General features: G+C 44.6%; 2 protein-coding genes and 1 long non-coding RNA gene across 4 annotated transcripts in view; 1 reads left to right on the forward strand and 2 right to left on the reverse strand.

Annotated features, from left to right (window-relative positions):
- LOC126986958 (uncharacterized) overlaps nucleotides 1-9,782 on the forward strand; it is an 81,829-nt gene extending 72,047 nt beyond the window's left edge. Inside the window, exons 3-7 of the mRNA XM_050843521.1 lie at nucleotides 431-576; nucleotides 1,384-1,513; nucleotides 2,250-2,350; nucleotides 5,507-5,654; nucleotides 7,330-9,782. Coding sequence (XP_050699478.1) covers nucleotides 431-576; nucleotides 1,384-1,513; nucleotides 2,250-2,350; nucleotides 5,507-5,654; nucleotides 7,330-7,803 — 999 coding nt within the window. The 3' untranslated portion in view covers nucleotides 7,804-9,782. The remainder of the gene's footprint in view (nucleotides 1-430; nucleotides 577-1,383; nucleotides 1,514-2,249; nucleotides 2,351-5,506; nucleotides 5,655-7,329) is intronic.
- LOC126986959 (uncharacterized) lies at nucleotides 8,195-17,768 on the reverse strand. The gene is made up of 2 exons (XR_007740078.1): nucleotides 16,747-17,768; nucleotides 8,195-16,587 (listed from the first exon to the last, which is right to left on the reverse strand). It is a non-coding gene; the product is annotated as an uncharacterized LOC126986959 (long non-coding RNA).
- Nucleotides 17,769-17,795: 27 nt separating this feature from the next.
- Nucleotides 17,796-22,681, reverse strand: part of LOC126986957 (inactive tyrosine-protein kinase 7-like) — a 146,849-nt gene continuing 141,963 nt past the window's right edge. For both annotated transcript variants that reach the window (XM_050843519.1, XM_050843520.1), the window contains exons 18-22: nucleotides 22,262-22,411; nucleotides 21,781-21,891; nucleotides 21,139-21,297; nucleotides 19,440-19,583; nucleotides 17,796-18,176 (exon numbers count right to left, since the gene is read on the reverse strand). In XM_050843519.1, the coding sequence (XP_050699476.1) occupies nucleotides 18,021-18,176; nucleotides 19,440-19,583; nucleotides 21,139-21,297; nucleotides 21,781-21,891; nucleotides 22,262-22,411 (720 nt within the window). In that variant the 3' untranslated portion in view covers nucleotides 17,796-18,020. The remainder of the gene's footprint in view (nucleotides 18,177-19,439; nucleotides 19,584-21,138; nucleotides 21,298-21,780; nucleotides 21,892-22,261; nucleotides 22,412-22,681) is intronic.

Below are 22,681 nucleotides of genomic sequence, written 5' to 3' on the forward strand. Positions count from 1 at the left end.
CTTACAGTAGCGTTCTGATGCCACTTTTCAGCTACTCTATGCATTCCGATCCCTTATTAGTGGTTCCTAGCCCTTTCAATCACTTTATCCGTCTCCTTGATCCCCTTACAGTTCGATCAATAGTTTCTGATGCCATTTTTCAACATTATACAATCCCAATCCTTTATTAGTGGTTCCAAGCTCCTTCAATCACGTAATTTGTCTCCTTAATCCCCTTACAGTTCGACCAATAGTTTCTGATGCCATTTTTCAACATTATACAATCCCAATCCCTTATTATGGTTCCTAGCCCCTTCAATCACTTAATTTGTCTCCTTAATCCCCTTGCAGTTCGACCAATAGTTTCTGATCCCATTTTTCAACATTATACAATCCTAATCCTTTATCAGTGGTTCCAAGCCCCCTCACGCCCAGCCTTCTCCTCCTGCAGGGTGAGATGATGTACTACCACCGCGTCGCCGTCACCCGGGCCTCCGAGCGTCAGGTGCTGCTGGTAAAATGCAACCTCGCCCCGAACACCGACCACTCCAACAGCATCGTCAAGAGAGACCTGCCCCCGGAGTTTGTGGAGCCAGAGTAAGTGTGTGAGGGGTAGGGTGGAGAGGTGTGGGGATGTGGGGGTTGTGTGTGTGGGGGGGAGGGTTGTGTGGGGGGGGCAAGGGTATGGTTGTGTGTGTGTGTGGGGGGGGGGGGGGGAAGAGAGAGAGAGAGAGAGAGAGAGTATGGTTGATTCTCGTCTCTTATTTTTTATTTGTTTTATCTCCCCCCCTCTCTCTCTCTCTCTCTCTCTCTACCTATGTCGTCCGTCTGTTAGTGTCTTTACTCTCCCTTTCTTTGTGTCATTCTATTTCTATCTATGTATCTATCTGTCCATCTGTCTGTCTGTCTGTGTATCTATACGTCTACCTGTCTCTGTCTGTCTGTGTATCCGTCTCTCTCCCTAATGGAATGGACGTGTTATCTCATTAACCCTTTCCTGCCTTCCAGTCGACACATAAAAAAACACATAAAAATAACTCCACTCCCATCTTTAAGGTTAATAATGATAGGCTTAAAAATCCCTTCACCTTCCCAGCCCCCCATCACCTTTCTTTGTCCTCCCATGAACTCAAGCGCCTATTACCTGCCGTCCACCTGCGCTCCACGTGGCTGCCTGCACCTGGGAACACACTGATAAAAGGACAGAACGCCGGATAATGGAGCCCCTCTCCGCGTACCCGAATTTCACGAGTCATCCCCTCTTGCAATCACACAAAGAAAACGGATGTCATTGCCCGAGTGTGGCCTTGAGGCGGCAGGCAGCGGGGAGGGAAGTACGGTACGGCACGTCATTTGATAATTTTACTAACTTTCTCTCCCTTTTCTCCCCTCCCACCCGTGCAGCTACATCGAGATCACGTCCGAGGTGTCAGGAACGGCGCCCATCCCTATCCTCGGCGTCGGGGTGCGGCAGAATGGGCAGCTGGTGGGCGGGCAGATCAACGTCCGCCCGGGCACCCCTCTCACCATGGAGGTTAGTGCGCCCGCCGCCCCAGCCTACCTCCGCCGCCGCCAGCCTGCCCCGACCCCGGCCAGCAGGGAGCGGCGGCGAGAGGCGGCGAGCAACCACCCGTTTTATGTAGCCCTGTCGAGCACCTCCGCGCTTGCGAGAGAACATTTTCCTACTTCTCTTTCTCTCCCTTCTCTCTCTCTCCCTCGATACCTGCCTCTCTCTCTCTCTGTCCTCTCTTTCTTATCTTCCTCGATACTGCAAACAACTTCGAAATCTAATTAATGAACTACCTAACAACGCCCTATGGCCTCCTCCTCCTACTACTAATACTACTACAGCTATTGTTACTTCTGCCATTACGATATCAATAACAACAATACAGATTAATCTCTTACGGTACCTCTATCAATACAAAACATTCTACTTAATCGTCTTTTGGCCTCCTCCTCCTCCTCCTCCTCCTACTGTTCTGCTACTACTTCTATTGGCACTACTTTTTTTCAATACAATATAATACACTTACCACTACTACGACCTACCACTGTTACTATTATAAGAACATAACTACTATTACTACATAACAACTATTAACTAACAATTATTAGCTATTACTAACTACATAACTACTACTACTACTACTATTATTACCAACAAAAACCACAATACAGTACAACAAAACACACTACCTTATTTACCACACACACACACACACACACACACACACACGCACACACACCTGACAGCCTCCGTCTTTCAGGTGTTCCTGGACGACACCTCCGCGGACATCTACGGCATTCTGATGAGCTACATGGAGGTGACGGACACGGCCAACAAGCGGGAGACCATGATATACAACGGGTGAGTATGGGGGGGGGACGGTGAGTGAAAATGGGGGGACCACGAGGGAGGTAAAGGGGTGAGTAAGGGGTGGCAGCAGGGAATGGGAGTAGATATAAGATAGGTAAGTGAGTTTTAAAGTGTAGGCAGGTTGGTAAGAAGAGTAAGTAGCGCAGGTAAGTGTAAAATTAAGTTTATTTAGGTTGTAAGTGGCCAGGTTGGTGAAGGGGTAACTGAGGTGAATGCTAAAGGCTTAAGTAGGTCTAGGGAGAGAGGAGGTGTATTTAGAGTGCAGTTAACTAGGTAGACAAGAGGAGAGCAAGATGAGGAAAAGGTTAGTGAGGAAATGGGAGGAAAGGAGTGAAGGAAGAGAGAAAGGAAAAAAGAGAAGAAATGTGAGAATAGTATAAGGAAAGAGGAAAGGAGTTAACAAAGAGGGAAAAGGAAAAAAAAGGAGGAGAGTAAGCGAGGAAATAATAGGAAAAGAGGAAGGAAGGAACAGAGAGAGAAACAATTATAAAAGAGAGGAATAGAAAAGTGAAGAAATAATAGGAAAAGATGAAGATTGGAACAAAGAGGAAAATTATAAAAGAGAGGAAAAGAAAAATGAAAAAATAATAGGAATAGAGGAGGGAAGGAACACAGAGAGAAAAAATTATAAAAGAGAGGAAAAGAAAGGGAAAAGAAATAATAGGAATAAAGGAAGGAATGAATAGAGGAAAAAGAGATAAAAAGAAGATGAAAAGAAATTATGAATGTGAAGCAAAATTTGACGGGAAGAGGATGAATTTTAAAGAGGAGTCTGAAGTTAAAGCTACCTCATAATACAATAATCAATAAAGAAAAGGTAGGAGGATAAGAGAAAAAAAAAAGGAAAGGATATGAAAAAAGACGGACAGAACAGCTGCAAAGTTTCGGCAATATAATGAACACCAAAATATCACGCAACGCAGATTACTAGTTAACTCCACGACTTCCATCTGGTTACATAGACACACTGGCAGCTGACACAGTTTGATAAATATGGACAAATGGCAGAGTTTGATACAAGGGCAAAGTTTAAAGCGACTATTGAAACACCAGAACATGAGTCAGGGGAACGAAATGCCAAGAGTGTGAGTGGGTGTGTGGGGGGAAGGGGGGGGTAGTGTTTTAAGTGTAGCCGTCAATAGGCAACTAGTGAATAGATTTGCCAAGTGTAATAGCCCCTTAAGTGTATTTAGATTGTGAGTGACCAGGTAGGCGAAGGGGGTAACTGAAGGGCTAACTAAAGGTGTAAGAAGGTCTATGGAGAAAGTAGGTTTGTTTAGAGTGTAGTTAGCTAGGTAGACAAAAGGAGAGCAATATGAGGAACACTATAGTATGGAAATGGGAGGAAAGGAGTAAAGGAGTGAAGGAAGAGAGACCATATAGCGACCTTAATGGAGACAAACTGATGGAGGGGAGAAATATACTCTAAGGAAAACGGGTTTGGAGTTTATAGGAAGAAGCGTGTGTTAGAAAGTTTTGTTATTTATGTTGTGGACGAGTTTCATGGAGTGTGGTCTGTGGGTGGATAGGCACGGAAAAAAGTTGCCTGGGACTGATAATAAGCTAAGAAGAAGTAACAGGGATGGAAGGGGATCGAGAGGAACGGACTGGCAGGGGACGGCTGGGAAATGGAGGCGAGACAAGAGGTTGCATGGCGCTGATGACATTATGCCTTCCTGCGATTGTTTTCCCCTCGCTCCCTTCCCAGAATTAACAGTCTCATCACACCCACGCTTCCACGACACCTTGACCTTAAGACGAAATTACGAATCTTCACACGGGCAATACCCACGAGGATTTCCTTCTCTTCCCCCCTCCCCTTACCTTTTTTTCTTCCTCTGAGATTAATAGTCCCACCTTAATAGAAGTAACACCTTGACCTGAAGACCAAACTACGAATTTTCATACAGGCAATACCCATGATTTCCTTCTCTTCCCTCCTCCCCTTACCTTTTTTTCTTCCCCTGAGATTAATAATTCCACCTTAGGACACAGAATAGAAATAACACCTTGACCTTAAGACACAATAATGCATCTTCACACGGGCAATACACGAGGATTTCCTTCTCTCCTCGTCCCCTTATTTTTTCAACCCAAGAGAAGTATTATTAGTTTAGGCAACAGAATAAAAACAAAACCTTGATCCTAAGACAACAATGCATTTTCACACAGGCAATACACACGAGGTTTTCCTTTTCTCCTCACTCCTTTCTCTGCTTAGCCCGGGAGAAGCAGTTTCATTTTAGGGCCCAACAGAAACAATACCTCGAACTTACTAAAAAAAAAAGAAGTATTGCAAAACTATGACTTTTCGCACAGGTAATACAGAAGAGAGTTTCCTTTTCTCCCACTTTTTGCTTAGCCTGAGAGCATTTTCGCGCAAGACCAGAAAACAGTCTTCCCACCAGGTGTCTGCTGTACAGGTCGAGAAGGAGAGGCAGGTAGATGGATAATGTTCCTAGATTTGCAAGCGGCTCTAAGAAAGCTTACATATATTTTACCAACTTACTCCTTATCTAGCAAATGACTTAATATGATGGCTAAAAGAAATTCATAATCTTAATCCTTAACTAATACAAATTCGAATTCTTTAACTTTGCAAGCGGATCAGTAATGGCTAAAATTACCTCAAAACTTCCTTTTTATATAACACAAATCTATACCCGGTGCTCTGCCGGCTATATGGGGTCCTGTGACGCTCCTTTCTTACTTCCTGTGTGTTTCGATAATGATTTGTTCTTCACAAGTCGCCTCGCAGTTCAGTGTTCTTCATATTGTTCTTATTTATATAGAGGAATTCTAACGTTCTACATCGCTTTCTTCGTCTTTATTTGTTTGTGATGTTTCGGCTGGGTCAGGTGATGTTACTGCGGCTGTGTTGGTGATGCAGCGCCCTGCGAGGCACCACACTTATTGGTTCTTATAGACGACGAAATTGCAGGTTACTTCTTACCGACGACAAAATGAACAACCTTGACTATGTTTGGGGTAGGAGCAGGAAGGAAATATTATGCCTTACTTAATCACCCAATGACCTTTAGGCTTTCAGTTCATCACATTACCTTAGCAATAATAACCCAGTGCTGGGCCATTGACATCCTCCATGCACTGCCTTACCTGTTGGCCTGACGATGAGGTGCTCCGCAGGTGTTCCGTGGACCCGATGCTCTTCGACAACTTCGTCACGACCACCGGCGACTACGTGTCCGCCAAGTTCCGCGCCTTCAAGTTCCCAGAGACCAACTACGTCCTGTTCCGTGGCACCGTGGACGTGTGCCTTGATAAGTGCCAGGGGGTAAGTGAGCTCCTCAGAGGGACTAATGAAGGGCAAGTTCCTCAGCCCAAAACAGTGCCCTTGTAAGCCCTTGAAGCATACTTAAGTCTCCATAATACTCAGGTTTCAGTTAGTGCCAAGGGGTAAATGAACTTCTCTATAAGACTGATTAACCTCCACTCCCACAGCCCAACACAGCGTCCTTGTCAGCCTCTCAAACCAAAGTGTCATCTCCATAATAGTCACTTAAATAAATAGCCATAGTAGTCGATAAGTGTCAAGGGTAAGTGAGCTCTTTTGAGGGATTAAACTTCGGGTCACTTCCATAGCCCAACACAGCGTCCTTGTAGCCTCTCAAACCAAAGTGTCATCTCCATAATAGTCACTTAAATAAGTAGCCATAATAGTCGATAAGTGTCATGGGGTAAGTGAGCTCTTTTGAGGGTTTTCGGGTCACTCCCACAGCCCAACACAGCGTCCTTGTAGCCTCACAAACCAAAGTGTCATCTCCATAATAGTCACTTAAAAATAGCCATAATAGTCGATAAGTGTCATGGGGTAAGTGAGCTCTTTTGAGGGTTTTCGGGTCACTCCCACAGCCCAACACAGCGTCCTTGTCAGCCTCTCAAACCAAACTGTATTCTCTCCACAACGGTCAGATCTCGATAACTGACAAGGGATAACTGAGCTCCTCTGAGTGACGGATGGACTACGAGGGATCATTTCTGTATTCTCTCCACAACGGTCAGATCTCGATAACTGACAAGGGATAACTGAGCTCCTCTGAGTGACGGATGGACTACGAGGGATCATTTCCGCAAACCAACAGTACTTGTAGACCCCCAAACCAAACTATAGTCTCCGTAATACTCCGATTTTCTACTTGGCACCCGATACTTGAGATTTCCTGTAACGTTTCCTCAAATTTCTTAGCTTCTGTATCAACATCAAACACTATACAAGGAGTTTTCATCGTCTTTAGTATTTAGTTTCTGAGCTTTACGAACCCGCTGTGTCAAGCCGTGGAACTGACCCGCAGACCCGAAGACAGGGAATGACTCGGGAGGATGTTGAGTCAAAGCTTAACATCCTCGTGTCTTCCTTGATCTGAAAGCAATACGTAGGAAGGCAGTTTTATATCTATTTTCTCAGTATTACGTATACAGTTTGTGGTAAAGTCTTTAGTTCGTGATTGTTTAATTCATCAGTGCTTCATTTTATGGGATCGAGGCTTCGGTGTGGATGGAGTGAACCAACTGACTGTGTTTCGAAGCTTCGTTGGTGTTTCAAGTGGAGGAAAACAATTGTGTCTGATTCCTCTTGCTTTTGTGTGTGTGTGGGTTTATTTTATTCTCATTTGTAATTCGGTTTTGATGGTTTTGATTATGTAGAGGCGAACAAAGCAAAAGGAAAAGAACAACAACAAAAACATGGCGGGAGTCTTCAGATACGATAAAGCACACACACACACACACACACACACACACACACACGTTTAAGAAATCACGTCTATATATTAAAAAAGTGTTATGAAATAAGAGACATTAAAGCTCAACTCAATCCCATGCACAGAAAAATACAAATATAGATAAGAAGCAAATTAAAGAAAGAATAAGAAACACACCCACGCCCACACACACGCCCACACCCATCCTGCCCCCCCTCCACACCTCCCCTAACCTCCCTCCTCCCCCAGATCGCGTGCAGCAACGGCCAGCTTGGTTTCGGGCGGCGGCGGCGCGGTATCGACGACCAGGCGGCGGACCCCAACAAGATCTTCGAAGTGACGATGATGACGTTCCTGAAGGTGGACGAGACGCTCAACGGTACCAAGACGGAGGAGAAGCGGCTGGCGGAGGAGGTGGAGAACCATGTGGCGGCGGACATGAAGGCGATGGAGAGGGCGCTGCAGGAGGTGGCGGAGGAGAGTGTGAGGGAGGCCGCGGCGGTGGAGAAGGCGCTGAAGGAGGAGGCCGATATTGCAACGCCCTTTGGAAGACCCGCCATTGTCTCCGCCGCAGGGACAGGTCGAGGGTCCTTTCGCGCTAGTGAAGGTGAGGAGCCCGTCTACATCTACTACAACAGCGCCGTGACGCCCGCCCAGAGTCCATTCCTCGTGGCCCTCACTGCTGCCGCTGCTGCCCTGCTCCTCGCCCCCCGCAGACACTGATCCGCTGACCTGCAGGAGGAACTGAGTCTTTTTCTGTTCCTTTTTCCGGTGTATACAAGAGCAGCTTCGTCTTTTTGTTCTCTTTCTTTTTTACGCTAACCAGCAGGAAGACCTCTGATTCGTGCCCTTTTTCTTCTCTACTTGTTACGCTGCAGGAAGGTTTTGATTTATTCTTTTTTCTATTTCCTTTCCGCTGACTTGAGGAGGAACTGAGTCTTTTTCTGTTCCTTTTTCCGGTGTATACAAGAGCAGCTTTTTCTTCTTTACTTGTTACGCTGCAGGAAAGTTTTGATTTTTTCTTTTTCTATTTTCTTTCCGCTGACTTGAGGAGAAACTGAGTCTTTTCCTGTTCCTTTTTCCGGTGTATACAAGAGCAGCTTTTTCTTCTTTACTTGTTACGTTGCAGGAAAGTTTTGATTTTTTCTTTTTCTATTTTCTTTCCGCTGACTTGAGGAGGAATTGAATCTTTTCCCCGCCCTTGGTTTCGGTATATACAGGAAAAAACTTCAACTTTCCTTTTCACTTTGCAGCAGGATGGCCTCAGATCTGTTCCCTTTTCTTCTTTGTTTATTATACTGCAAGAAGGTTCTGAATCATTTCCTTTCCACATCCTTTTTGTGAATCCTTCCTTACCTTGATGACGACTAACGAAACACCCCTGTGGTCCACTACGGCGAGGTTTTCGTTTCATACACAAGGCAAATCATCTCTTTCTCGGATTGGTTTTCGATACCTAAGTACATGAGCTGTCTTGAAGGAGTGTCCAACAGGTGTGCTCTCAGTCTCTCCTCCCCACCTGGACTTGAGGCTGGTGCTGTCACTTCATCGTTGTTTCGTTGCTTCCCGCCGCCCTTGCCTTGGTAGTGGACGACTCTTGCTCCGATACACGAGTCGTCACTGAGTCTCCATCGTGCAGCTTCCCACGACACTCCTGAGGAACCTCCCGCCCTTGGCCTTCCTTTCCTTGCCTCTGGCCATGCTCTCCTTACTCCCAGCCCTCCAGCCTTCCTCCGGCCTCCCGTTCCTGCTCCTGGTCCTCTGCCCTTCACCCCCGGCCCTCGTACCCTCGCCAGGCCCGCACGCCCTCGCTGCTTGGCTTGGCTCCTTGGTTTTTGCATTTCGTGGCCGTCCTTCACCGAGGGACGGAAGGGCTGCCTCCCTCGGGCAGGCCGCGCCATTCTGATATTGATCGAGCTTTAACGTCCTTGTTATGAACCACTGGCATTTCCATCGTAAGTTAAGTTAGTCCCGGTAACTCTCCTCGCCCCGTCCCTCCTCCCGACGGCTGCTCGGCTCAACGACAAACTTTTCCCAGCCTTTTCAGCTTCAGTTTCATGTTTCCATTTGAGTGCCACAGTAGTTTATGTAATAAATGGACTTTGTTTGTGTCATAGTTTTACAGGTGCAATGAACCTCAACACCAGTTTTGTTCACCCAGAATGCATTATGGAACCCCAAACATGTCCCCCGAACAGACCACAACGCAGCAGCCGCTGCAGACGTTAACACGGAGGCCGTGCGGCGCCCAGCGTGCGGCGTGCGGCGTGTTGTCCGTCGCGGCACGCAGCCCTGGGCGGCCGCCGCCTCCCGTCGCAGCTCCCAAAGCCGACCTTCCGTCAGTGTGTTGTTTTAACAGTTAGGGTAACGTGACTGTGGTGGTGGGAGGACACAGCCGCCCTGTGTCCCGCCTGTGTGTTGCCTCTGCTCCTAATGTCTGCCGCTGCCACGCCGCCGCCGCCGCCTCTGCAGCACGCGTGTCGCCGCTGCAGGGCGCGGCCGTATATGGGCGGCGGCGTGGCCCGGACTTGTCAGTGGCACGGCCAGTTGCCAGTCAGAGAGTAGTGCCGCAAACTGGCCCTGCCACGCAAGTCTCCCGTGCCGGCCGCGGCCCGTAACAGCAACTAACAAAGTGCTTGTACAGCTGTACAGTAGATTATGTCCCGTAACAACCTAATGTAAAATAAACTGTGATAGTTTCACTGATTTTTAATGGATACATGACATAAGGCTTTGGCAAGTGGGGCACCAATGAGGCAGTTCAGCTCTCCCGATCTGCCGAACAAATAACAAACAGCTAACAGGAAACACTTCACCAAAGATGCACAAGACAACAGACAGAGTCATACTCAGTGGTCCTCCTTAAAGCTTGGTAAGTTAAAGCTTCACAGTAACAATTTTGCAGTAAGAAATAAATACTTAAATGACACTAAACCAAGAATACAAAAGTTACCAATCAGTCGCGGGGCCAAACACGCCACGCTTACAACTCATGGCGACGCCCAGCCACCCACGGAACCCACACAGCCCATCACCCGCTTAGTACCCATCACCCCCCTGCCCCCTACTGACACCCACCGTCAAGAAGTCCCTGCCCGATACACATGCTTACATACGTTCTAAGAAACAGGCCATTTACCCTAACAACATGTCCACACCACAGCCACGCAACACACCGCTTTGCACTTACACTCTACACTTCCTTTACACTTCCTCCTGTACACAAACTCGTCAGCCCGGCACCGAGGAACATCCAGCCACCTCAACAGCTCACCCACAGCACACAGTCATGCTAAACACTATCATTTGTTGTAAAAAAAAAAATGTCTGTCTTTCTCAACACACGTCTGTACGCTGAAGAAGACCAAGACCTTACAGCGAGAACACAAACAAACAAACCCAAACACTTTTACTTAACACCCCCCTAAAAAAAACCGGTATTCTACATTATTACCTTTTCTCCCTTTTAAATTACCTTTATTGTCATGGCTGGGAAGTGAACTGGCTCTTACACACCTCTAGGAATGTCTTAGTTCAGCCATCTCACTTTCTATCACCTTCACTCTAATTAGAAAAGAGAGAAATCATACAAACTTATTACCATTAGATTTTCAACACCTGCACACTCGCACCAAGGTTAACTGACTCCAATATACCTTCAGGAACGCCTTAGTTTAATCAGTTCCCTTTTTCTCTCGTCCTCAGGTTCCTAAGACAGGTTTTCTATCACGAATATCTTCCACGTCTTTCATCACACCCTTACACTCACGCCAAGGAGGTGGACAGACTTGAACACACCTCAAAGAATGTTTTAGTTAAATAATTACACTGTTTTTTCATCTTAGGTTCTTCACACACCTTCACTTGTAACATTCGTATCCTCCATGTCTGCAGCACACCTTTACACTCACGCCGAGGATGTAAGGAGACTCAACACACCTCAAATAATGTCTATGTTCAATTAATTTACTGTTTTCCATCTACAAGCTCCTCAAGTATTTTTCTCCTATCACAAGTATATCAGATGTATCCAAAAACACCTTTACACTCACGCCAGGGAGGTAAGGAGACTCAACACACCTCAAATAATGTCTGTGTCCAATCAATTAACTGTTTTTCATCTTCAGGTTCCTCAAATATGTTTTCTATCGCGAGTATATCAGATGTATCCAAACACACCTTAACACACACGCCAGGGAGGTACGAACACTCAACACACCTCAAATAATGTCTGTGTCCAATCAATTAACTGTTTTTCATCTTCAGGTTCCTCAAATATGTTTCCTATCACGAGTATATCAGATGTATCAAAACACACCTTTACACTCACGCCAGGGCGGTAAGAAGACTCAGCACACCTCAAATCATGTATGAGTTCAATCAGTTTACTGTTTTTCATCTTCAGGTTGTTCAAATATTTTTCTCCTATCACGAGTATATCAAATGTATCCAAACACACCTTTACACTCACGCCGAAGATGTGGAAAGGCTCCCGCACCTCCAGGAATGTCCGAGCTCAACCATCTCACATTTTTCACCGTCAGATCCATTAAAAACAGGACAACAAATAAAGCCACACGGGAATGTCTTCTTGGTAACCTAAGTCAAACCTATGAATTAATACAAAACCTTATCACTTACCTTGCTTTCCTTTTCCTTCCGACCAAGCGAATACAAATCTACGTTTTTTTGTGTTGCTGAAGGAGTGGCGTTCGTTCGTTCGACTCATGACTGTCACGACGTAAGCAACAAGACGGGAGAGACACATGGAAACAACCTCAATCCTCAGGTCACGAATACATAGTCAGGACACTTCTGGAGCTACAGCTGGCCCTTGTCTTTCAGCGTCTCCCTCTGTCTTCTTCTGCAGGCAACTCTCTGTATCTTGTGAAGCTCCTGGTGTTCTTTTGAGTCGAGTGCAGAGGGCAAGGCCAAGACGAAATAAGACAGGAACCCGCACTATAAACAGCAATATATAGAAAACAGGAAATTAGGGTGATGATGAGGAGAAACGGCGAATGAAATGAAGGGACAATGAAGCCAATGAAAATGATCCAGAAATAAAACTATAAAGTAAACGAAAAAAATATAAATAACACAAGACAACAAAAGGAACAGCAATACAAAGAAAACAAGAAATTAGGGTGATGATGAGGCAAAAAAGAGGAATGAAATGAAAGGCCAATGAAGCTACTGAAAAAAAAAACACAAACAAAAATATTAAACAAAAGAAAAGTAAAAAACACTACATAAATAACACAGAAGACAACAAAAGGATAATCAATTTTGGCCTGAGGTGCGTTTTGATCCTCCTATGTCTCCTGGATCACAAAAATAGCGGAAACGTAACATAACCAAACAATGAGAAATACAGTATCGTCACCCCTTCCATCCTATCAGCAAAAAACGAGCGGCGGCTTCTTGGGACGTTTTCTAAGAGGGATGAAATGCTAATATACACAGACTCATGGTTTCCCTATCAGAGGTTCAGATCCCTTGGTGCTGATGGTGTTTGGTGCCCTGAGTCGTCTATTGAAGAAGGAAACTAATATTTAAAAGGTCGTTACAGTTGCCTTCGACTTAACTTTACTTTACCTTACTTTATATATTTCGAGTATTCATGAGTGAGTTTTTTTCATCACTTAAATAATCTCTATAAAAAAATAGTTTGCAAAGTTCTGTTCTATTCATTTACTTCCCTGTTTTTTCTTTTCTCCTTTCCCATTTTTTTTTGAGCGAGGGTTTGGAAACTTGAGAAATTCTAATATTTACCTAAAGTTATCTATTTCGAGTGTTCATGAGTTGAGTTTTTTCATTACTTAAATAATTTCAAGTTCACAAAGTTCAAGTCTAATATTTTACTTCCCTATTTTTTTTACTTTTCTCCATTCCCATTTTTTTTTTGAGCGAGGGTTTGGAAACTTTAGAAATCCTAATCTTTACCAAAGTTTATCTATATCGAGAGTTGATGAGTTATTAAATGAGTCTTCTTTTCATTACTTTACTAATCTCTGGTTCACAAAGTTCCATTCTATGCTTTTACTTAATATATTTCCCTTTTCTATATTTACATTTTCTTGAGCGCGAATTCGGAAACGTTCATAATTTTTTTAACTTCTCTATATATTTCCCTTTTCTATATTTACATTTTCTTGAGCGCGAATTCGGAAACGTTCATAATTTTTTTACTTCTCTATATATTTCCCTTTTCTATATTTACATTTTCTTGAGCGCGAGTTCGTAAACGTTTATATTTTTTTTACTTCTCTATATATTATCCTATTCTCTGTTTACATTTTCTTGAGCGCGGGTTCGGAAACTCTCATCATTCTTTTACTGCTTTATATATTATCCTTTTCTCTATCTACATTTTCTTGAGCGCGAGTTCGGAAACGTTCACATTTTTTTTACTTTCTCTATCTACAGTTTCTTGAGCGCGGGTTCGAAAACTCAAGAAACCCTAATTTAGAAGCAACAGCGTTCGGAAGCGTTCATCATTCCTTTACTTCTCTATATATTATCCTTTTCTCTATTTACATTTTCTTGAGCGCGGGATCGGAAACTCAAGAAACCCTAATTTAGAAGCAGGAGCGTGAGTCTTTTGAGCCGTAAACCACCAACCACTACTATCCTTACCCTTACACGAGTAGCCTTAGCGTTACCGTCATTATCAGTTACCTATCCATTAAAGCGATCGTATACGTGTCTTAGGTGCGAGGTATCACAGGTGTGGAGGACATGAGCAGTGGTGCGGCCGAAGGAACGCGAGCATTGAGCAAGAGGACGTTTGACGAGGCCCGTACTCTCAGAAGCTCTCGTACTCTCAGAACTCTCAAAGTATTTCCAAAAGGCCATACAAGAGATCAGTCGAGTTCTAATGAGTGTTTTCCGCGTTCATGGTGCAGAAGCCTTGTCAAACTATCGCTAGACTCATAAAAGTACCCAAGGAAATACCAACAATAACCTCTATGAGTCTTATCAAATGTGGGTGTGTAAGCCTTGGAATGTCTGAGTGTCTGAGAGGAGGAAGAAGCAGGCGACTTGGAAACAGGCAGCTCAGAAAGAAACCCCAAACCAAGAACGTGAAAGATGAAAACAGATTAAAACATGAGTCAATTTTAGTCAATACCTTCCGTTCCTCGTTAGTTTCTCTTCCAAAGCAAACAATATACGTAAACGAATGTTCTAGTCATCTTTCCAGAGGTTGACAATACAATCCCCTCTGACAAAATATAAGAGTGACCATCTGAGTGCACCAAACACCTGTACCAAGTTACCTGTCCCCTCGATAATGCGTCTAATGAACAGGAGCATCAACCACACGACTCACCACCTAGGAACATGAAGGTAATAAGAGATGGTTTTTGGCCGTGTTCGTAACTACACACAACTCAATGTCTTTAATTTATGCAGCTAAGTTATTATTATTGTGCATCTTTTCGAATCTCAAGAAGTCAGTCACTCAGTTATGTCCAGTGAAAAAATATCCAGTACATTCTTTCAATCAGTTAATCAGAAAGTCAGTCAAACCATCATCCAATTATTCTAACAATCAGGAAATTATTCAGTCAACTAATCAATGAGGTATGTTAGTCAATTACAAACTTAACCAATCAATCCTTCCCCGAAAAAAAAAAACAGGATATCAGTTAACCAATCGCGCACTTAATCTGCCAAACAGTTAACCAATCACGCAGTTAGTCTACCAAACAGTCAACCAATCACGCAGCTAGTCTACCAAACAGTCTATCAGTTAGGTTTATCACACACACACACACACACACACACACACACACACACACACACACACTACTGTAAGTCATTTAAGTAATCGATGATGGATGTTAAAACTTGTATACTAACGCTTTGAAAGGTCAACCACCCACCTAATACACACACACACACACACACACACACACACACACACACACACACACACACACACACACACACACGAATGATAAATCTGATAAAAAATGACAAATACTCAGATACGAAACAAGTCCATAAAAATCATAAATACTCACAAAAAAAGAAAAAAAAAAGAAGAAATCATAAGTGCACGAAAGACCTCCAACCAAAACATTCCGATCCTATTCAGCAGCATCGAATCCCTTGCCATTTATAACGAGTCGCCTTTTAGCGCAATCACCAAGCGTCTATAAATCACGCCTTTCTTAGCTACTTAACAGGACAATGGGGAGAAATCTACGTTATTCGCTACTCATGTTTCTTGGTAAGCTCGGTTCCTTGCCCTCGCTGATATGAATTCCTGCCCCAAAATACCTTGAAAGAGATACGGAGAAAAAAACAGCCTCTTCTTTTCACGCTCTTGTCTCTCGTAAGCTTAATCATTCCCTCCTTTGATATGAATTCCCCCAAAATGAAAAGATAAAAAGAAAATGAAAATGAAAATGAAAACATGAAAAATATAAAAGATAATATTTTTTTTTTTTTTTACGTCTACGCCTATAGTGCCGGTAGGCTTGCTTGAGGGGCCTGGATGGTAGTCGTGATGGCGCAGGCAAGTGTTTATAGTGGCGCCATCTTCTCTTGGATAACATGAAAAAATAAGAAATACATGAAAAAATAAGAAAAAGATAAGATTAAGTAAAATAAAACATAAAATAAAATACATTAGCGAAAATATAAATGAAGGGAAACAAGAGAAGAAAAAATAAGACAAGTGAAAAAAAAGAAGAAAATAAGAAAAAAAGGAAAAATATAGCGCACGTCTATTCATTGTAAGTCCAGTTCCCTGTCTTGAAATCCACTCGTTAATTCATCATATTATTCCAAAGACTCGACTCCAGAAAAAAAAGTCTTCGTTGGGTTCGAATTCCTAGAAACTTATATTAAAAAAAAAAAAAACTCTCCTCCAGCCCCGCTTTCCTCAATCCTGCTCGGCCTTGATAAACGGACAAATCAGATTATTTAAAAAGACCAAATGAAAGAGAGAGAGAGAGAGAAAAAAAAAGCTCCTGAGATGCAAATTCACGAGGGAGAATGGTAAGCTGTGTCTGAATAGAAAACTCATAAACGGATCAAACTCTATTTCTGAGGGATCGGATTCCTTTCTATACAGGCTTGAAACGTATATACATGAAAAGTTTGAGTATACTAAAGAATCGTAAACGGAGCAAACCCTCTCTTAAGGATCGAATCGCTTTTATACAGGTTTGAGAAATACATGAGAGAACAGACGCCTTGGAAAAAATCATACACAATCAAACCCTCTCTTAAGGATCGAATCGCTTTTATATAGGATCGAGAAATACATGAGAAACGCCATGGAAAAAATCATACACGATCAAACCCTCTCTAAAAGGATCTGATATCCCTCTATTCAGATTTGAAACTTAAATACATGAGGAAGGAAAAGGTGATGATGCCAGAAAATCATAAATCCTCTCTCTAAAGTATCGGATTTCTTTCTGTACAGCCTTGGAACGTGAATACATGAAGGGAGAGAATCAGAACCTTTTAAAACTCATATACGGATGCAAGCTTTCTCTCTCCAAAAGCATTCAATCGTCCTCTATGCAGACTCGGGTCGGTATCCTCGGACACATTCGGTTCCCACAACAAATACGACAATCTGGCAACGTTGGTTAATACATGAAGGGAGAGAATCAGATCCTTTTAAAAATCATAAACGGAGGCAACCTTTCTCTCTCCAAAAGTATTCGATCGTCCTCCATGCAGACTCGGGCCGGTATCCTCAGACGTTCCAACAACAAATACGACAATCTGGCAACGTTGGTTAATACATGAAGGGAGAGAATCAGATCCTTTTAAAAATCATAAACGGAGCCAATCTTTCTCTCTCCAAAACTATTCAATCGTCCTCTATACAGACTCGGGCCCACATTCTCAGACACATTCGGTTCCAACAACAAATACTTCCTTGACTGCGGATTTCCTACAAGAAGACACCACCAAGCTACAGGAATGGATCAAAAAGTGGCTGCTACAATTCAGTGAAGAACCCAGCATACCAATACCACATGGGAAACACTCCACTATCCACCACAGAGGCAGAGAAAGACCTGGGAGTTTATGTTACCAGGCTACCAGTGAAGGCCAAATCCGTGCCAATCGCAGCGGACGGGTTAAGGAGATTAGTCGGTTTGTCATGGGTGCTTTTCCACGTTCACGATACACAAGCCTTGTCATACTACCACTAGGCTCATGAAACTACCCATGGAGATACCCACAACAACACAACCTCTTCAAAAGCCTGATCAGATGTGGGTGTGCGAGCCCCGATGCCTTTGAGAATATGGTCCGAGAGAATTCCTGAATACCTTCTCCTCGTCTCTCAACCGTGACTCCTTTCGTCTATGGTTCCCTGGAGCTGATCAGTGGGCGTCTAAAAGAAGAAAAAAAAAAAGAATCCACAAACGTTCGAAAATAACACAAGCGATATATGCCTTAGAACTGCACTGAGCTATACATGTGGTCTTGGCTACACACGAGACTTAGAGAGCTAGTGAAGGGGTGGGGGGGAGGCGGGAGGGGGGGGGCATGGTGATATAGTGGAGGTGGTGGGGGATTGTGGTGAGAGTGGTGGCCATGGTGGTGGTGGTGGTGATGTATAGAGTGACCAGCTAACAGACAGACCTGCAAAGTGTGTGTGTGTGTATGTGTGTTTTCAGGTGTGTTAGGTTTCTGTAGGTGTGTTTACAGGTGTGTTTACAGGTGTGTTTAGGTGTGGTAAGGTGTGTGTATGTCTGTATTCAGGTCTATTTTCAGGTGTGTTAGGTGTGTGTAGGTGTGTTTACAGGTGTGGTAAGGTGTGTGTATGTCTGTAGTCAGGTATATTTTCAGGTGTGTTAGGTTTGTGTAGGTGTGTTTACAGGTGTGTGTATATATGTGTGTATCTATTCAGGTATATTTTCAGGTGTGTCTAGGTCTGCTCAGGTGTGTGTCAGGTATGCTCAGGTGAGGGCCTTGAGCGCATCCACCACCGCCGTGACGGAGGGCCGCGCCTTGGGGGACACTTGCCAGCACGCCCCCAGCAGCGCCTCCAGCTCCGGGGACGTTTTGGGGGGCGCCGCGCACCTCAGCTCCCCCCGCTCAGCCGCCATGATTACCTGAGGGGGAGAAATGGGGGAGGGGGGCGTTGGTGAAATGGGGGGATGAAGGGTAAGGAGGAAAGGAGAGATAAATAGATAGGTAGATATAAATATATAGTTAGATTGCGATATACGATAGATATAGTTAGATTAATAGATAAATAGATAGATAGATAGATAGAGAGAGAGAGAGAGAGAGAGAGAGAGAGAGAGAGAGAGGAAGAATATGGGAAGAATGGGGGTTCAAAGGAAGACGACGAAGGGAAGGGGAGAAGGATGGAATGAGAAAGGGTTAAGGGAAGGATAACAGAATGGAATGGGAAGGAAAATACATGAAAAGGAATGACTGGTAAGTGGAGGAGGAGTAGATGGGAAAAAGGATAGGAGGAGGAGGATTTCGAAGGAAGAAGATGGGAAGGGACGAGAAGAGGAACAACAAAACACAACTTCCCAAACTAACAAAGCAAAGATAAAAAAAATAAAAAAATAACACACAACAGAACGTCACTTAATCAGATACAAAGGTGTGCAAGTTACGTGACATTTAATTAAAGAGCAAAGGTGTGTGTGTTACCTGAGGGTCACTTAATAAAAAAACAAAGGTGTGCCAGGTACGTGAAGTTTAATTAAGGAACAAAGGTGTGTGTCTCTTACCTGAGCGTCACCTAATTAACGTACAAAGGTGTGGCAGGTACGTGGAGTTTAATTAAGGAACAAAGGTGTGTGTGTGTGTCTCTTACCTGAGTGTCACTTAATTAACGTACAAAGGTGTGTCTCTCTTACCTGACTGTCACTTAATTTACGTATACAGGTGTGCTAGTTACGTGTGCCACTTAATCAAGATGTAAAGCTATGGGTCGTGTCACCTGAGGGTAATCTAATCAAAACACTCTAAACAAAACTCCCAAAATTGACCTCTCTTGACCTCTCTTGTCGAGTCCGTTTTGGCGTTGGCTCCCGCGGGTCCATTTCACCCCTCTGCTCTGCCACACAGTCCCAACACCTATTTTTTCCTCTCATATGTTACCTACAGCTTACATATGAGAGGGAGAGATAGGTGTTGGGAGTGTGTGGCAGAGCAGAGGGGAGGAAAGGACCCGCGGGAGCCTACGCAAGACCGGCCTCGACATATTTGGAAGACTAATAAGCTTTTCGGTAGGGGTAGTGTTTGGCGGGCTGTTTTTTTCTCATCATCATTTTCTTTTTTGCCCTTGAGTTGCTTCCCTTGCTGTAAAGACTAAAGACAAAACAAAAAATGAAGCCTCACAGCGGTTCTCTCACCTGGTGGTCCGTGAGGTCGGCATGGGGTATAGCGGCCTGCGTGAACACCTCCCACACGAGCCACGCCCACGAGAACACGGAGCTCTTCATGCTGTGCTCCTCCTCCAGCAGAGCCTCGGGGGCCAGCCAGCGCACCGGCAGCACCTTGGGGCGAAGGGACCAGTGTTGTCAAATTATCGTACTTAAAACATCGCCCCAAACTTTCCTACCCACGGAGATAACGAAATTCCAGTTAAAGTTATCGTTAAAATCATTACTCATTGGTGTGTTTGCGATGGCTGTGAGTCAGAAACCGTAAAATACGATGTGCTGAGTGTCTGAGTACGATAATATGGTAACGCTGGAGGGGACACACAACACACTGATGACTGGAGGTGTTGATTGTCCTGCACTCAAGTCACCTTTCTCTCTCTCTCTCTCTCTCTCTCTCTCTCTCTCTCTCTCTCTCTCTCACATACACACACACACGCGCGATTCTCTTTTCAATTTGTGTATCCATTTCTTCGCTTCTTGCAGTCTCCTTATGTCTCTGTGTATCCTCGTGTATATCCACATATTTGCTACACTTATCCAAAAATACTAACTAATTCCTTACGCATCGGAGAGCCGGATTTATGAGCGTGTTTAAGTTCTTTTTTTAATGTTCTTCTAGCCGAGTCATGCACATCAATCTCCCTTTCTCCTTTCAAACACCTTCTTTCCATCAGTCTCGCTTTACAACATTTTCCGAGGCTGTGCAAAACGTAGCTTCCACTGAGTCCACCTTCACGAGTCGACGCACGTTCGCTCACGCCTCAACCCGCGCAGCCAAGCCCACGGAGCCCTCGCGAGTTCATTCTGCCAAGCTTCCACGCACCGCTTTTCACGTCCGCACAATCTCTCCTCATTATACGCCAAAAAGCCTCGATGATTCCACAGCATTGGAGTGAAACACGTCTGGGAACTCGAGCATTTATCAGTTATTTGTTGTGACGTGTATTACTGTCCAGACTTTTTCCATGTGGTCATTTATGCTTAGTTTTATAACCCTTTTCTATCGTGCCCTGACAAACTCGACCTTCTTCTATCCCCAGTGCACACAATCACACATCCATAACACACTCTCTTAACCCCCGATCCCCCTTAACACACTCATGATCCACTCTAACCCTCTTCTATCGTGGCCTAACAAACCCAACCTTTTTCTATCCCCAGTACACATAATCACACATCCATAACACACACTCTCTTAACCCCCGATCCCCCTTAACACACTCATGATCCACTCTAACCCTCTTCTATCGTGCCCTAACAAACCCGACCTTTTTCTATCCCCAGTGCACATAATCACACATCCATAACACACACTCTTAACCCCCGATCGCCCTTAACACACTAATGATTCCCTGTAACCCCCTTTACGTTTCACTAACAAGGTAATATTCCCCTTTTATCCCCTCCCCCCCCCCTCTAGTATGCACCTAACACACTAACCCTCACCACCCGAAATTGACCTCTATTTTGGCCACTCCTTTGTCTTTGTCTTTTTTGGGGAGCAGCGTTTAGCGGGATTTTTTTTTCTACACTTATTTTTTCTCCCCTTGAGCTGCTTCCTTTCCTGTATAATAAATAAATAAATAAATAAATGCCCACACAAAATCCTTACCGCTTGACACCTCCTCCTCCTGTCCCCGTTACCCCCACCCCCCCACCCACGTACCTGGTTCCTGTAGGTGCAGTATTCGGTGGAGTAGGCGTCCCGTGTGAGTGCCGGCGCCGCGAGCTTCACCTGCAGGCTGGAGGTGACGAGACAGTTCCTCGCCGCCACGTCCCGGTGAATGTGGCGCCGCCCGCTCAGATACTCCAGCCCCTGCGCCGTCTGGGGAGGAGAGGGGGGAAGGGGGGACACTTGTATGCTTGTAACAGGTAATACTCTTTTGATTATTTTCTTTTTTTTAGGAGGAACAAGTAGCGGGCTTTTTTTATTATTATTGTTTCCTTTTTTGTGCCCTTGAGCTGTCTCCTTTGTTGTAAAAAAAAGCACACTCATTTATAAACGCAGAAAAAACATGTATGCATTTAAATAGACATGGAAATATATAGACAAACAGATAAAGAGTGAGATAGATAGATATAGATAGCTTACTGGTCACAGGTACACACACACACACACACACACACACACACACACACACACACACAAAGCCAATTCTATCCTCTCTCATATACACACAAAAAAAGCACCCATATATTTAGATAGATAAGGATACAGAGATACATAAATAGATATATAGAGATAGTAGATATAGACTGACAGTTTATTGACCACCTCGACAATACACACACACACACACACACACACCTGCAGGGCGAGGCTGAGGGCGTGAGGGAGGGCGAGGGGCGGTGGTCGGAGACTCCCAACGGGCCGCGGCGACTCCTTGCGCGTCGCCAACAGGAACTGCTTCAAGTCACCCTAGAGAGGACGAGAGGAGAGGCCAAGAGGAGGTTAGAAGGTTAGAGGGAGGTTACTGGAAAGCTGGAGGGAGGTTAACAGGTGACTAAAGGGAGGTTCAAGGCAGCTAAAGGGAGACTGAAGGAATATGAACAAAAGAAAGGAAAGTTGCAAGGTGGATATTCTCTCCTCCTCCTCCTACTACTACTACTACTACTACTACTACTGCTATTACTACTACTACTACTACTACTACTACTACTTCTACTATCATTACTACTACTACTACTACTACTATTACTACTACTGCTACTACTACTACTACTGCTACAACTACTACTATTACTACTACTACTACTACCATTACTACGACTACTACCATACCACTCACCCAGTCCGTGTACTGCGTGAGGAGCAGGTGGGGGGTGTGGGCGGTGCAGAAGGCGATGGTGGAGACGAGGCTGGGGTGCGGCGGCCCCCCGAACATGGCTGCCTCCCGACATACCTCCGCCAGCAGGCTCTCGTCCCTCGTGCTGATCACCTGCGGGAGGGATGGCCAGGTGTGTGAAGGTCAGGTGTGTAGGGGAGAAAGTCAGGTGTGGGGAGGAGAAAGGTGTAGGGAGGAGATATGTGCAGAGTGTGGAGGAAACAGTATGTGAGGGGAAGGAAAGAAGATGTGTGTGGGGAGGAAACGAGGTGTGAGGGAAGGGGAGAAAGGAGTATTGGATAGGGGAGAATTGTTAGGAGATGGGAAACGAGTTGTGAGGGAAGGGGAGAAGAAAGGTGTGGGGAGGGGAGAAAGGTGTAAGGG

Source organism: Eriocheir sinensis, chromosome 63 (genome assembly GCF_024679095.1).
Source record: "Eriocheir sinensis breed Jianghai 21 chromosome 63, ASM2467909v1, whole genome shotgun sequence".
Lineage (NCBI taxonomy): Eukaryota > Metazoa > Arthropoda > Malacostraca > Decapoda > Varunidae > Eriocheir > Eriocheir sinensis.